Source organism: Capra hircus, chromosome 18 (assembly GCF_001704415.2).
Source record: "Capra hircus breed San Clemente chromosome 18, ASM170441v1, whole genome shotgun sequence".
In the NCBI taxonomy this organism is placed as follows: Eukaryota; Metazoa; Chordata; class Mammalia; order Artiodactyla; family Bovidae; genus Capra; species Capra hircus.
This window is the reverse complement of record NC_030825.1, coordinates 41,589,183-41,604,655: the sequence shown is the minus strand read 5'-3', so window position 1 is coordinate 41,604,655 and position 15,473 is coordinate 41,589,183. Positions and strand designations below refer to the sequence as shown.

The window sequence follows — 15,473 nt, the reverse complement described above, 5'->3', positions numbered from 1 at the left end:
TTGAAATAAATGATATTTATTTGCTCATTCATCCTCCCGTAATGAACTCATACATAGACCAAAACACTGTGAGAAAATGAGACATAAGACTTGACAAGGCCACCACTTTGAGAATGTCCCACAAAATGTGATGTGAACTGTGCACATCAGGCCTGAAAGTGGACAATGACCTCTTCTGTTAGCAAGGCACTTGGTGATTCCATCAATGATCAGGGAACAGACTTTACGAACATCACGGCTTTGAGTCACATGTAATTTTACTTTGCATTTTCTTCTTCAAAGCAGTTTAGGCTACGACATTAACAAGTTCTCCAAATAAAGACTCTTTAGGTTAAGCTTTGGATAAGGACGCAAAGAGTATTAAATAACACTAATCACAGATACTTTATGACCTTTGTCCTGTGCTCGGGAAGAAATCACACTTAAGAATCCTCTTGGATGCAGGTGTGACTTCACTACTATCACCATAACCAGCCAGTGAGCCCACCTGGAGTCACCACTGCACAGGGCATTGTTGGAAGATGCCAATCAGAGCCTCATTCTAGCTCAGGGGCCCCTGGGAGGCCTGTGAGGCTGGCACCTGAAGCTCACTTCAAAAGTTTTCTTTTAATATATTTGTTTGAAAGGCTTGAGTTTTGAGAAGCATGAAGTTAATTAACAAAGAGAACTTGATACAGCCACATTCAAAGTTGACTCCTAACTTAAATTACCAGACATAGCTCATAAAACCAGCTGTCTCAAAGACAGTGTTTTATCTTTATTAAAAAATGGATAAACATAGCAGCACTTGCAAAAAACAATAGTTCATAAAAGGCATTGTACACTGTCAACTGATAATATGGAAAGGGGAGGCCCCCAGCACAGCTGGTGGTGGGCTGTACATCACAACACTCACAACCACCTGTCCACTTAATACGACTCAGCCCAGAACAGCCATGGGGAGACCAACAGCAACTTGGCACTCCTCAACTTCAAGCCTTTGTTATTTGTGTGAATAGTCAATCAAGTCAAGTATCACCCTCCTTAGCAGCATCTGGAGCACTCATTGGTGTTCTGGAGGTGGCTGGTGTACTTGACCCACTTATTAAAAAAATCTAAGCATTCAATAAAAAACACTTCTCCCTGTCCAATGCCATCCACAGAAACCTTCTGTCGCGGAAGAGACATGCTCTTCCATTTAAATATCTGTAAAAGCTAACGCATGTCTCTGCTGCAGTCGACAGGAGAGAACCTGGAGCGGGCACTTCTGCACAGCTGTCTTTGGTGAGGATGCTGGAGTGGTCATGCTGATCCCTGCCCACTGCTCTGCTTCTTACTGCTCTGTGGCGGGGTGAGGACTCCAGTGGGGAGAGGAGAAATCCTGTTTTCTTCAGATAATATGGCTTTCTTTGCTTGGGCTTTGTCCTGTTGATAAGAATAAAAGCAAGAAATAGAAATGTTACAATGGAAGAATATATCCTCTGGGCTTTAATTACTTTGTGCTTTTTCCTATGTAGGTGAGTGAAGGAAAACAAAATAGAAAAGAACAATCTAAAAGCCTGTGGTCTATATGATATTTAAGAGATAGGACCCGTTGATCCCAATTTTTCTTTTCCAAGGAATTAAAAAGAACTGGAGTCTTTTTAGGATCATCTGGAGCCTGTATGAAGCAAAGTGAAGAGGCTGCCCAGGCAGTTTTAAGTCTTTGTCTGGGAAACAAGGAACAGTACTGACCAGCAAATCCAAGCTGTTTATATGGGTCTGGATGTTGTGTGCATCTTCAGCAGGAACTCCCCTGAAGTGCTTAAGTTTTGAACTTCCTGTCTCTCTTATAACTATGGCAAATGGAACCATCCACTTGACACACTTCTCTATATCACACCACTGATACCCTGCAATGAAAATACACGTTACGGTCGATTTGAGACGAACAACTAGTTTGTAAGTTTCATATATCTTGTTAATGGACTGGAAAGCCAACATACCTGAAACCTTTTGCATCAGTTCGGATGAAGAGAAATGATACAAGGCGGAAGCAGCAAGTACACCATAAGAGAATTCTAAGCAGCCGACATCCAGGACACAGAGATCTAAAAGCTATGGGGAAGAACAGAACACTAAGGGACAAGCCAACACACAGCCCTTCTAGAGCTACTCAGTCTAGTGGTGGGTTAGGGTGCCCCACAGAGGTAGTAGAGCCACTTACCTCTGCAATCTGTATGAAGATTTGCTGAGGATACTGAGGCAGGAGCACTTCATAAAAATCATTTAGATATGCAACCTGCATGTATACATTCAACCAGGACACAATGGTCAGGGGACTTAAATGCCACTTAAGGGCCTATGGGAAAACAGAAAACAGACCACGGGTGAAGAAAGAAAAAGACATTTCTATTCCCTTTGTCCCCTATAGTGTTAGCTGCTCAGTTGTGTCTGACTGTTAGTGTCCCCACAGACTGTACCCCACCAGAATCCTCTCTGTCCATGGGATTCTTCAGCCAGGAATACTGGAGTAGGTTTTGATTCCCTTATCCAGGGGAACTTCCCGACCCAGGGATTGAACCCTGGTCTCCTGCACTGCAGGCAGATTCTTCACTGTCTGAGCCAACAGGGAAGCTCCTCTAAAGGAGTTTCAAAATGCAGCCATTTCCCCCGCCACAATGTGTCCAGCTGAAGAACACCTAGCCAGATGCCCTCATGCTGAATGTAGAAAAGATATTATGTACGTATTTTTGAAAAGGACTGAAAAATTAACTTGTAACATACCTTCATGATGATTAATTCCATGGTGAGAATTTCATCTCCTGAACAAGCCCCATCTGTAACATAAGCAAACTGGTGCAACTTTGGAGGATAGATTTCCTAAAAGGAAATAAAAGAAGATACTACTAGCAAAATGCCCATCTCTTATAGTTTTAACTTATATATTGTACCTCTCAAATTATTTTTTAGTATGCTAACATAGAAAGAAAGAGAGGGTACATTGATGGGATAAATATAAGAGCTACTCTAGTGGTTCAAAATGCATTAATTGTGAAAGAAATGAAACATTCATCCTCATCAATCAACCTTTTACTTACTGAAGAGTTTTGAAAATTTCACCTTTTCAATACCTTTAGTAATGTGTTTGAAAGTTGGGCCCATCTACCCTTCTAATCACACCCAAATTTTTATCCTCCTAGGGAGAAGTTCAATTTTTTTGATTAAAGGAATTAAATTAACATAAGCATTTTAAATATTCATACTTTTCTTGGTGAATTTCTAGCCTTTTTTTATGTGTGGCTAAACTTTAGAAGGCTTCAAATTAGAAAAATACAAATACAGACAAATAGTTGATCCCTTCCCCTAATTCCAGTGGATCTCAAGAAAAGCATGTACTACATTAAAAAATTTGAAAATTATTTACCTCAAGTTTGGCAGCAATAAATAAAGATGAAATCCCAATAAGCTGTAAAAGTGTTTTTACAACATTTTGTTGTGTTGCCATATACCGATCAAAGAAATCCTGTGCCAAGTAAAATGTCTCTCTGTGAAGTTTATAGACTTCACATACCTGAAAAAATAGTAAGTTTTAGAATAGTTACTTGAGGAAAAAAAGAAAGACAAAAAAACTCGCCATGATTTCGGTGAACGATAAAACCAAAGAGACAGAAGCTGGGAAAAACTGGAACTCAGGATAAGGATGAAGTGTTCTGTGATCTAATATAAGAGCAAAAGCTCACAGCTGCAGAAAGAAGGTACATTCACAGTACAGTAAAAGCAGTGTTTCAAGGAAAAACAAAATTTTCTCAAAGAAATATGTCCTCCTTTGTAAGTTTCATTAAGATGTGAGGAAAGAACTATAGTATTTCTTCACAATGAACATCATCAGTATGAAAGTTTGAAAGCTGGAACACAGGTTTATTTAAAGACCACAATACTAAAACACTGTTAATCTAATCACAAGAGGCAAAAGCTTTATTAAAAAGCATTAAATGAAAGACTCAGAGACCTAGGTTCTATCCTAGGCTCCCCTTTAGAAAAACCGATTATAAAATTGAGACGTTATAAATTAGTCCTGCTTCGTTAACCTCACAGGACTGCTGTGAGATATGGAAAAATAGTATACGTGATGGAGTTGAAAAGGACCAAAGAAATATTAGACCTCAATTCATTACTATCATCAAATGTTTGATTATGCATTTAAAACTGCTATTCCTAAACAGTATATCCCAAATAAGTACACTTCACAGGGTTATAATAAGTAGGAAAGGCACCAGCGGAAACAACAAACAGAACATTACTAGAGACCTCCATCAATCACCAAAGGGTTTCTAAGTCCATGTGGAACCATGTTTAGAGTCAGTCTTTATTAAGTAACTCAACTACAATTGGATTAGAAGTGTTCTGTTCTCTATGGAACAAACTTTCAGATCTATTTTACCCAGCTCACCATCAGGCACACTGTGTAAGCGCTTCTTTTTTTGCTACAAACTTCTTGGCTGGGCTGGGGGCTGGGAAATTTAACATTACTGCAGATAAGACTGCCTGTGAACTGTGGACTCACGTTTTGACCCACTTTAGACATAAAAGTTATCATTCTTCTCTATCCTTTCAATAGTATTACATGACTTAAGGCCTATAGTTTGAAGCAAGCCTGCCAAAGAATTTGTACATTTGTACATTTTCTATGTTGACATTTTCAGGGACCAATAAAAAAAAGGAGATTAAGGATGATAAAAAGATGTTTTCATGTAACTCTTACATGGCCTACTATGTAAGCTATCGTTTGGTCACTAAGTCTGACTCCTTTCGACACCAAAAAGGAGATCTGTAGGCCGCCAGGCTCCTCTATACATGGGATTTCCCATGCAAGTATACTGGAGTAGGTTGCCGTTTTCTTCTCCAGGGGATCTTCCCTACCAAGAGGCTTCCCAGGTGGCTCAGTGGTAAAGAATCCGCCTGCCAGTGCAGGAGACTTGGGTTCAATCCCTGGGTCAGGAAGATCCCCTGGACGAAGAAATGGCAGCCCATTCCAGTATTCTTGCCTGGAATCCCATGGACAGTGGAACTTGGCAGACTATAGTCAAGGGGGTCACAAAGAGTTGGACATGACTTAGCACACACGCACACACATGTAAGCTGTACTTCATATACACTATTTCTAATCCACACAAACTATGTAAGGAAAATACTAATAGAAAACATTACAATGAGAAAATCAAGTTAAGTGACTTGCCTGACTGAGGCACAAAGATGTTAGGTGGCAGCAGATCTGACTCTAGGATAAGCACAACTAGGGAACAAATACCCCTGTCAATACAAACTTTCTGAAGGGTACACGGCAGTTTGTTTTTAGGGAATACATAGCCACTCAGCTTCCATATATACTTTCATAAAATGGATCTGCCTAAGATACCCTTCCACTCACAGAAGAAAGCTCATTTTGCACCCACCCAAGGTATGTTTGTTAGTCACTCAGTTGTGTCTGACTCTGCAACCCCAGGGACTGTAGCCCGCTAGGCTCCTCTGTCCATGGGATTGTCTAGGCAAGAACACTGGAGTGGATTCCCATTCCCTTTTCCAGGGGATCTTCCTGACCCAAGGATCAAACCTGGATCTCCTGCAATGCAGAAGGATTCTCTACCATCTGAGCCACAAGGGAAGTGGAATCCAAGAAATGTCCCTTAATCAAGCCACTATTGAGGCACCCACACTTCCTCCTAGAAAGAGGTGCACTGCCTATACATCATAACTTCTTGTATTTAACAATTATTTACTATAACTTATATCTTGTTATTTGATAAATTTTTGTATGATAATGTGAAGTACGATAGTGTGATCAATAGAAGACTTGAACAATATATTTTGTTAGGATAAACTTCTGTGGGGAAAGAGAAATGGGTCCCAAGGAGTTAAAATGAAACAATATAAAATTTCTGACTATTAAAGATAAATTTGTTCATATATTTTTAAAACATTTGGTAGTAAGCTATCAAATAGCTGTTACACATTCTATTGTGTACACTTAAAAAGCAATTTAATTAACAAAGATCAAATACCAATATTTATAATTAATTGGAAAATACAACCTTTGCAACTATTTAAACTTTGAGAAAAAAATTCAGATGCCAACTTAAAAACATCTAAGGGATAAACAGACTTCAGAAATTCTTTTAAGGAAGTACATAAGCAAAAAAGTTAAACCACTGTAATGTATATACTACAGTTCAGAGACACACAATGTGTCAATGGAATCAAACACGTGAAGAGATGACAACATCACCAAAAAATCTAGAAACGGTCAATGCTTCTAGTTAACCAGAAGGCTCAACCTACCTCCATTAACCAATCCAGAAGAATTGCTCGCATTTTAGGCTGCAGAAGAGGGTGCCGTTGCATAAGGTGCTTGTCCCTCAAGTATGTCTTTTCCTTGTTTAACATGATTTTCCATACTTCCTCTCTATTTGCCCAGCTACAAAAAAACAAAACCAAGCAAAACACAAAAGACAGGCGTCAGTATGTATCCAGCTAGCGAAGTGGAAGTGCACACAGGGAGTAAGAGACCCAGGAGGCACTCGGTGGTCAGCTTACTTCAGTACAGGCAGTGGCGACGCTCTGGATGACGATGGCGTGCACCTCTGAGGCTTGTACGCAGCGTGTGGGTACAGAAGTTCATCCTCTTCTTTGTCAGGTGTGGGAATCAGGGAGCAGGGGTTTTCACAGGCTGTATTACTGTCCCAAGGCTGTAAAATAAAGACATGTTAAAAAAAGTTTGATGCAAACCAGCTGTTTTTACATTCATTGATTTGTAAAACAGCCAGTAAAACAAAAAAACAAAATGTCTTTACACACCTAGAGCAATCTCTAGGCCTAAATCAATATTCCAGCGTAAATTAAGATGGAGATAGCATGGAAGACACAGTAATGACTCCAAGCTTTCATTTTCTCAGGAGTCTATGCAGTAAATACCTAAGAAAACTAGTCAGTAGCATTTTATTCTCCATATCATCATCCTCATATGAGGTGCGTGAGGGCACAGGAAGGGTAAGACAAAATGCAAACAGCTCTTATGTTACCGAAAAAGAAAATCTACTCGCAGTTCAGTAAGACACTAAGCATGGCTCCAAAAGGGTATTGGGAGATTTGGTCACAATTCAAAGACTTGGGTTTTTAACAAGTACAACTAACCTAATAAAATGTCTTAAAAGTGAAAGACAGAGTTTCCAATAAAAGTATTTACATAAGCACTCCACAACCACAAGTATAAAACTGACTGTCATCTATATTTAGTTTCCGCACTTAATAAAAACCCACCAAATGTGACATCTTCCTTTGATTGCAGGTCAAGCCAAATATATTACATAATGAGGACCTTTCGTTTTCCTTAATTCAAATGGAAAAAAAAAAAGGAGTATCTGCCTACTTAAAACCACATCAAGCAACAGTCACAGGATTTACTAAGAAGTCTATAGAGATAAAGCCTAGATATTCCTGAAGACCTTTGAAACCCACCCCCAAAGTCTTATATAGTAATAAATGCTAAACCATCATTAAAAACCCAAACAATGGTTCTTTTAAAAAGTCCAGATATTTAATTCAATTTTTAATATTTGGAAAATGTCATTTTGCCATTTAAAGCTTTTTCTTTGTAAAGCTACTGTTTATCATCTTACTCGAAACAACTATGATTGTTTTTTAAAATTATAATGAACTTATTGAAGATAGGCACGTTAACAATCCTGCCAGCACGGACGCTCTGTTAAAGGTCTGAGACTCAGCAATTTTTTTTAAAGCAGAGAGATCATCAGTGTTGACTGGAAAAGAGACAACCAAGAGGACTGTAAATGAACATGGAAACTTGGGCTCTCCAAGTGCTGCTTGGAAGATATGGGACAGGGTGGCTATCACGGCACACGGGCCACTTTCAGAGGAAGCCAGAGCACTTTCAAGGTACTGAGAAGAGCAAAGTAGGATAAAGCTCTCCTCCATCCAATGTGCAAAGAATTGGGCATGCAAATTAACCATGACAGATCTTGCCAACAGCTGTTGGAGAAGGGCAACATCCTCTTCCAGTTCTAGTATCATGTGCTGGTATCATTTCCTTGACTCAAAAGGATCATGTTACAACTGCTTTAAGTCGTATTCATTCAAGAATGAATTCTAGTTTTGAAAGCAGAAGCTGGGTGTCACCCTCTACAGCCAGATGGCTGAAATAGTTGAGAGAAGACTTTTGGAGATAAAATGTTAACAGTTCCCAACCTGCAGTACACAGACAAATCAGGTGAACCACAAGCAGACAAATGGTCCCCAAAGTTGGCCTTTGACCACTGTATGAAGCAGAATAATTAAGTCTATATTCTTTAACTTGAATGTATACCATGTCTCAAAGAAAGTGAGATCAATCTGACTTTAGGAAGGAAAGGGATAATAGCAAGAGACCAATTTGATTATTTCTAACCACCTCTGATTCTTTGTGCCTCTTTTAATGAAGAATGAAACCACCTTATGCAAAATAATGTTCTGAGAAGTTACGAATAGAAATTCCAGGACTCCATTTCAATAAACAAGTTGGGTCTCATGCAAAAAATTGAACAAAATGGATATGTTAAATAGACTTTAGACAAAAGAGCATTATTTTCATTGGGAAAAAACCAAGGTAAGAATCAAAGGTTCCATGTGGTCTTGATATAGCAGTATCAGTATCACAGAGTTCAGCATGATGGCTACAAGTAGCTCAGGGCTATTGAACAGGGCTGAACTATGATAACTCCACAGAAAATTTCTGTGTAATTAATTGGCAAAAAGGTTGTTACCCCACAATTCTAGCTTCATGAATCTACAGAGAAATAACATATGACACTGACTGCTTCATAAATGATGGGTAATTTCAAGCTATCTACTTTAGACAATGTGTAGAAACCTGTTGTCATTAATCTCTGAACCATGAAAATGCCTTCTAGTGGGAAATAATATGGCTATTCACATATCACATCTATCAGCTCTCTGCAGTCCAGGGACAGGGCCAAAGCCCTGTCTTAGGCACCCTAGGCTCCGCTCCAGTTATCTCTGGAACTGAAACTACTCTAAAACCCCAAGAAGTCAACAAGGACAGCTTTGCTTCAGCCTCAGTTAAAAATTCCAATTCAAAACATAGCTAGGAAGACAACCAATCTTGAATTTCACAAAGTTGAGATTCATTTTAGTAGAGACCCACAAAAATTAACTTTCTTGGTTTGAAGTCTTTACAGGGAGAAAAAAAGAAAAAAAAAGGAAAGAACTTGAAATGCACTGTCTTATTTCTTTTCCTAAAACAAAGTATCTCTTCTTCTAATACAGTAAGTAAACCATCAAGCTGTTGTTCAATATTAAGTAGAATCTCCCCAGAAATGGTAATTACTAGGGTCTTGTGTGCAATAACAACAGCTTTACCATGTGTCCCACAGCTTTGAAGACCTTCACTCTTCCAGACCCAGCCGCTATGGCCGTTGCTCACTGTCCTACAAAGTGATGTGCTGCCACTGCTAACCTCATCAGAACCACTTTCCTTGGCTCAAATACTATTCCTGCTCAGTTTTTATCTGTTATAGTGTCAGAAAGCCTAATCAGTTAGTTTGGAGATAGACTGCTTCCCCTACTGGGGCCATAACTACAGTCTCCAGCCATTTCTGGAGGCAGAGAGATAATACAAGCTTTTTGGGCTAGGGACTTCTGATATTATGATGGTACCGTGAACATGCAAGAAATATGGCGGGAACTCCACGAAGGAGGGGCAAGAGAAATGGACTGACTGGTCAGTTTTAAAAATGTGTTGAGATGCACATATCATTACACAGAATGTCTTACTAATACTCTGGTGGAGGTCAGATCAAACTCCAGGCAGCAGTTATCACTGTAAGTAATTGCTGAAGAGGCTAGAAGAACCATCAAAAAGGAGGAAAAAGTTTGAAACATGACCTAAAGGGGGTGGGAGCAGGAAAGGGAAGTCCTTAAGCACCATGAGGAAATAAACACAAGTGTGGATGGGGAGAAGTTGCTTATGAACACACACAAACCCCCATCATCACAGTTACCCGAAGAGAGCTGTGTGTCAGGAGCCCTCCCACAGTTCACTAGCCTACAGCCTAGGCTATAGGACAGACTCCGCCCCTGGCTTGCACAGGACTCTGGGTTACTTTCCTCCTCTAACTGAATCTCAGTTTCCTCAAGGGCAAAAGGAGAGGACTGAGTTATGTGAGGTTCATTCTGGTTCTTCCAGACATCAGCGCATATTTGTAATCTCAGGGATGTCAGTCAGGAACACAGTCCTTCCTGGAATCCCAAGACTGGCAGAGGTCAGTGCCCACTGACAGGCACAGTGCTCAGTTATATGAACTGTGGCCATAGTTGGAGAAAAAGCCTTCAGCAGGAGGCAAGCAAGTATGAGACTCAATGTGACCCCAAACAAGGGGAGCCTCAACTTCGACCCAATCAGAAAATGTACCTACCTGACTGCCACACTGGCTTCTCACAGTCTTGTCAATTTTGGCAATTTCTTCATCTGGATCCTGCAAAAACTAACATAAAACAACCCCCATACCCCAAGGAAACACACCAAACAGCCCAAAGACAAAAACACAGACACAGAGAAGAAAAAGAAAGCTAGTAAGATTATGATCACCATTTCTGCCAAACGCTCCCCACTCTTGATCCCTTATCGACAAATACCTGGGCAGAACCCATTCTGGTACCCAGGTAAGATTGGGGGGGGGGCATCCTCCCCCACCTGTCTCCTTTGTACTCACAACGGCTACATTTGCCTTTCTTTTCCTGGAGCGAACAGAGACATCGGTGCCACTTTCCTCTTTCATGGTATCCGGTTCTTTCGCATCCCTGCAAAACCAGGATGGCACAGAGGTAAGAGTTCTACCCAAATCTCGGCCCACCCCTCCCCCACCACCGCACACCTTCCCCTTTCCCGCAGCGGCCAGGCCACTCACCTCTCCTTTTCCCTCGGCATGGCGCTGGGCGCAGGATCAGACCTCAAGCCTGGGGGCACGAAACGGCAGTGGGGTGAGGACGGCAGCAGAGGGGTCCAGGGCCCGCCGGCCCGTCCCGAGCACCCCTCCCCCTCCCGCGCGGGCGGCGGCGGCGGGAGCCTCCCGGGCCGGTCGGGAAAATGGCCGATGGGCCCGGGGTGGCCTGTCACCCGCGGCGCCACCAGCGGCCCGCGACGCCGGGTCGGAACCCAGGGTGGGGGGGGGCCCTCAACGCCCCCTGAAACTCTCGCCGGCCCATTGCCTCCCTGGGGACCCCCAGCTGCCTCAGTCTTCCCCTCAACACCTCCCCGGAGCCCGCTTCTGAGTCGCCCTACCAGGGCACCCCGCGCTGACGCCTCCGGGGACCCGGCGACCCGGCCTCGCCCCACCCCCACCCGGGCCCGGCCCGACCCGACCCGGGCGCTCCAGGAGTTCTCGCCCGCCGCGCAGTCCGGCAGCCCGAGGCAGGGTCCTCACCCGAAGCCGTCTCCGCGGCAGGCAGGCAGGCAGGCAGGCAGGCGGCACGAGCCGAGGCTGGAGGCAGGAGGCAGAGGCGAGCGGGAAGCCAGGAGGCGGGAGACGGCGGCGGGCCGAGCGCGCGGCGGTGGCGGGATCCGCGCCTGCCCCCTACACCGCGCTGGCGGCCGAGCCGGCTGCTCCTGCGCCCGGCTAAGAGCGGGACATTTAAAAATCCCAGCGCGCGGAACCGGCCCCCGGACCGCCCTCGCGCCCTCCCGCCACCCTCCGCTCCGCCCCGGCCGGCTCGGAGCCCCTCAGCGGCAGCCAGAGGGCTCGGCCCCGCCCAGCCACCGCCCTCAGGACCGCCCTGCGCGGCGCAGGCCCGCCCAGGCGCTCAGGCCCGCCCGGGGCGGGGCCAGCGCGGGGCGGGGCTAAGTGACAGGGCCTGCGCGCCGGAGGGGAGGGGCCCTGGGGCCGTGGCGGGGCCTGCACCGCCCAAGCTGCGGAGCCCGCGCGGGGCGGGACGCGGGGGCCGGCCGGCGCGCGCGGTGGGGCGGGGCTGCGCAGGCCGGGACGCGGGGGAGGTCTGGCGGGAGTGCGGCGGAGGGGCGGGTCGCGGGGCTCTGGGGGCGGAGCCGAGCGGCGCTGGAGCGGCAAAAAGCCGCGTGGCCGGCGCTGGTGGAATGTAAACACGGCGGGCGGCGAGGCTTCGGTCCCCGACTGAGGGGTCGGGCCACTAGACCTGACGTCCGTAGGCCTGCAGCGCGCGCGCACTGTCTCTCCTTGCACGTCTCCCCCGCCCCCGAGACGCAGGTTTCCGGGCCCTGAGTCAGGGTGGGATGTGCCCAAGGTCACAGCGCATGGTCACAGAGCCTAGAACCAGGGCCTCAGGCCGCCAGATCGGGGCCGCCTGTGGAACAGCTGTTACTCCTGGACGTGCGTCCGTCCATCTGTCCATGCTCATGCAGCTAATAGTCTAGCACCTTTACCTTCCAGTTGTGCCTTTCGCCACAGATTTTCCCCTGAGCATCGGAAGACCTCTTTGATGCTGGGATTCCATGTGGCCCTCTTTACCTTAAGCATCAAAGCCACACTCCATGCCCTACAGAACTCCACGTGGACCTACCCTCACCCCCTCTCAGACCTTTCCTTCAACTGCCTCCCATCAGAGCTCCTCTGGCCATCCTCTGTCCTTTCTTATCTCGGGACCTTGGATTTTGTTGTCCCTAGCTCCGGCTCCTTCCAGCTACATCTTTCCTGAGAATTTCCAGGTCTTCCCCAGGAGTTCCTCTCCACCACATTGCCCTGCTGTGGCTCCTGCACAGCACTTGCTGCCATATGTCTCTTGTCCGTGTTTGGTTCTCTTCTCCCTGCCTTGTCTGTCTTGTTCACTGCTGTATCCCCCAGCTCTTGGCATAGTGCCTGGAGGAAGGGAGGCACTTCAATCTTACTTGTGAAGGAATGCTTGGAACACATGGTGACCAAGCCCTTGTGGATTTTACAGGCTAAGGAGACAAGTATTGAACTATCATCACTTGAAAGTACCTACTGTACTAAACTTCTAGAAAAGACATATAGCACAGGGCTCCCAAACACTCTCAAGGCCCTTCTTGATTTACAGTCTCAGTCTTGAGCCTCCTCCCTCCATGACTGTCTTTTTGAAGTTAGAGCCTGGATCTTACTGGAGGACACGGTTTGTGTCATCCTCAGGGGTCCCTGCTAGCAGATTCTTGACCTTCCAGGGGCTCTGAGGTCAAGGCTGCTGAAATGTCTTGCTCAGATTGGCTTAGGTAGGCATGGAACCCAGGCTCCTAAATTCCCAGACTTGTGCCCTTAAGTGAAGTCGCTCAGTCGTGTCTGACTCTTTGCGACCCCATGGATTGTAGCCTATCAGGCTCTTCCATCGATGGGATTTTCCAGGCAAGAGTGCTGGAGTGGATTGCCATTTCCTTCTCCAGGGGATCTTCCCGACCCAGGAATCGAACGCAGGTCTCCCGCATTGCAGGCAGACGCTTTACTGTATGAGCCACCAGGGAAGCCCAAAGGTAGTAACAATAACGGATATCACAAGCATTTCAAAAATAACAGCTTTGTCTTAAATACTTCAAAGTGTTATCTCAACTAAACTTCTCAATAATCCTATGACATTGATACCATGATTGTCTTATTTCACATATGGCACTATCTACTTCTTAGGGTCACTGTAAGGATTAAGTGAAATAATGCAGATGAATTGCTGAGTACAGTGTCTGGCACATAGTAAATACCCAATAAATGACAGTTGTTAACAATGATAGACAAGACAGTTTTCCTTAGTGATTGTAGTAATTTATACTCCTATCAGCAAAGAATACCACCAGGACTTCCCTGGTGGCCCAGTAGTTAATAATCTGCCTGCCAATGCAGGGGACATGGGTTTAGCCCCTCGTCAGGAAACTAAGATCCCACAAGCTGTGGAGCAACTAAGCCAGTGCACCATAACTAAAGAAAGCCTACAAGCACCAATGAAGACCTACCACAGCCAAAAATAAATAAAATTTAAAATTTTATTTAAAAAAAAAGAAAAGACAAAAACTGTGGAGGCAATCAGACCCCTCTGGGATGGGGGTCCTAGGTACTACTGTACACATGTTTTATATCTTGATCTAAGCAGTGGTTACATGGCTATGTTCCTAAATAAAAGTTCAATGAGCTATATATTTGTTATTTGTGCACTTTACTGAGTGTATGCAATACTTCATTAAAAAATAAAATGGTTAATTTTTTTTTAATAATTGAAAAAACAGTAAAGTAAGACTTTAATACTCTTTGCCCACTGGGAGCTTCCAGTCTGAAAAGGAGGCAGTCATGTAGATTGGCTGTTGCAGTACAGAGTGATGAGAACTTGGATGGGAAAATTCTGGGGGCTACGATTTCATGTCGAGTTGGGAGCAAGGGCATTCAATCTACTCTTGGACACAGCTGCTTGGAGGAAGCAGCATCAAGGCCAGAAAGATGAATGAATTCAGCAGGAACAATATAAAAGATATGTCTAAGGCAGCAGAAACTGCCTGCGCAAAGACTTGGAGTCTTCAGAAGTCACCAATGGTCACTTGTCTGGAGCAGTTCACCTTTGGCTCTTTGAGTCCGTTTCATTTTGTGTCCAAACACTGACAGCCTTGAGGGAGACTAAGGATTACACTAGAGGTGACAAAACAGCTGCTGTGTAGGGAGGACAGCACCTTCCTTCTGCCATGAGACTGTGGGAAATTTCCTTAACCTCTTGCTACCTCATCATCTGTAAAATGGGTGTGATTTTAATTATCCCAACCTGTGAGGAATAAATGTATTAATATGTATAATGGATTTGCCATAGTATCTAACATATAGTAAATGTTCATTATGTAACAACTATTATTATTATTCATAAAGAAATTTGGGGCATTGGCTTAGCTTCATATGTGGTTTAGGCCCTGATGATGGTAGAGGGTAAGGAGCCAGTATGCAAGCATTAAGAAGTAAGCCCGCAGAGGTTGCAAGGGCCAAGTTCTTCCCAGATAGGATTCCTTAATCCAGGGCCCACAGACAGCCTTCAGGATACCAGGAAACTGCCTACTGACAGTGCCAGCCCATCAAGTCCACTTTCTTGGGCAGCTGGCACATAACTTTTACCAGCTCCTTAAAGGTACACACAAAAGTTAAAGAGTGCTGTAGAGGGTAGATTGAGGAAGGCGTGGGCTGTGACTAGGAGAAGAGCTGGCCCAGGCTTTGCTTTCAGGCAGAGCTGGACAACTGCGGCTGCCTGGCTAAGCCAAAGGTGTGTGTGTGGGGTGGGGCGGGGAGGAGGCGGAGGGGGGGGGGGGGTTGGTGGTGGTGGATGGGGCAGGGGAGGGTCCTACACACAGGAAAACCAGAGGAAAGAGGGTCAGACTGGCTGCACTGGTGTGGGCTGTGGGGTGGGGGGCAGGCAGGATGAGCAGGAACTGAGTGCCAGGGAACTGAGTGTGGGAAGGCCTCAGAGGCTTGGCTCCTGTCCTCTCGTAGCCCTGGGGACCTATC

The 15,473-nt window shown here is 44.9% G+C and overlaps 1 protein-coding gene across 1 annotated transcript; it reads right to left on the bottom strand.

Moving 5' to 3' along the window:
- On the bottom strand, positions 1-11,695 carry CCNE1 (cyclin E1). Its single transcript, XM_018062248.1, has 12 exons — positions 11,454-11,695; positions 10,938-10,986; positions 10,743-10,830; positions 10,446-10,514; positions 6,553-6,704; positions 6,298-6,433; positions 3,386-3,532; positions 2,746-2,841; positions 2,186-2,320; positions 1,965-2,076; positions 1,714-1,871; positions 1-1,404 (listed from the first exon to the last, which is right to left on the bottom strand). The coding sequence occupies exons 2-12, from the start codon at positions 10,955-10,957 to the stop codon at positions 1,282-1,284; spliced, it is 1,236 nt and encodes a 411-aa protein (XP_017917737.1). The 5' UTR covers positions 10,958-10,986; positions 11,454-11,695; the 3' UTR covers positions 1-1,281.

Coding starts and splice junctions, on each gene's coding strand:
- CCNE1 (XM_018062248.1), bottom strand. CDS start 10,957: ATGCCGAGGGAAAAGGAGAG. Junction 2,842..3,385: donor TTATTGCTGCCAAACTTGAG/GTAAATAATTTT, acceptor ATTTCCTTTTAG/GAAATCTATCCTCCAAAGTT. Junction 1,872..1,964: donor ACTGATGCAAAAGGTTTCAG/GTATGTTGGCTT, acceptor TTTTCATTGCAG/GGTATCAGTGGTGTGATATA.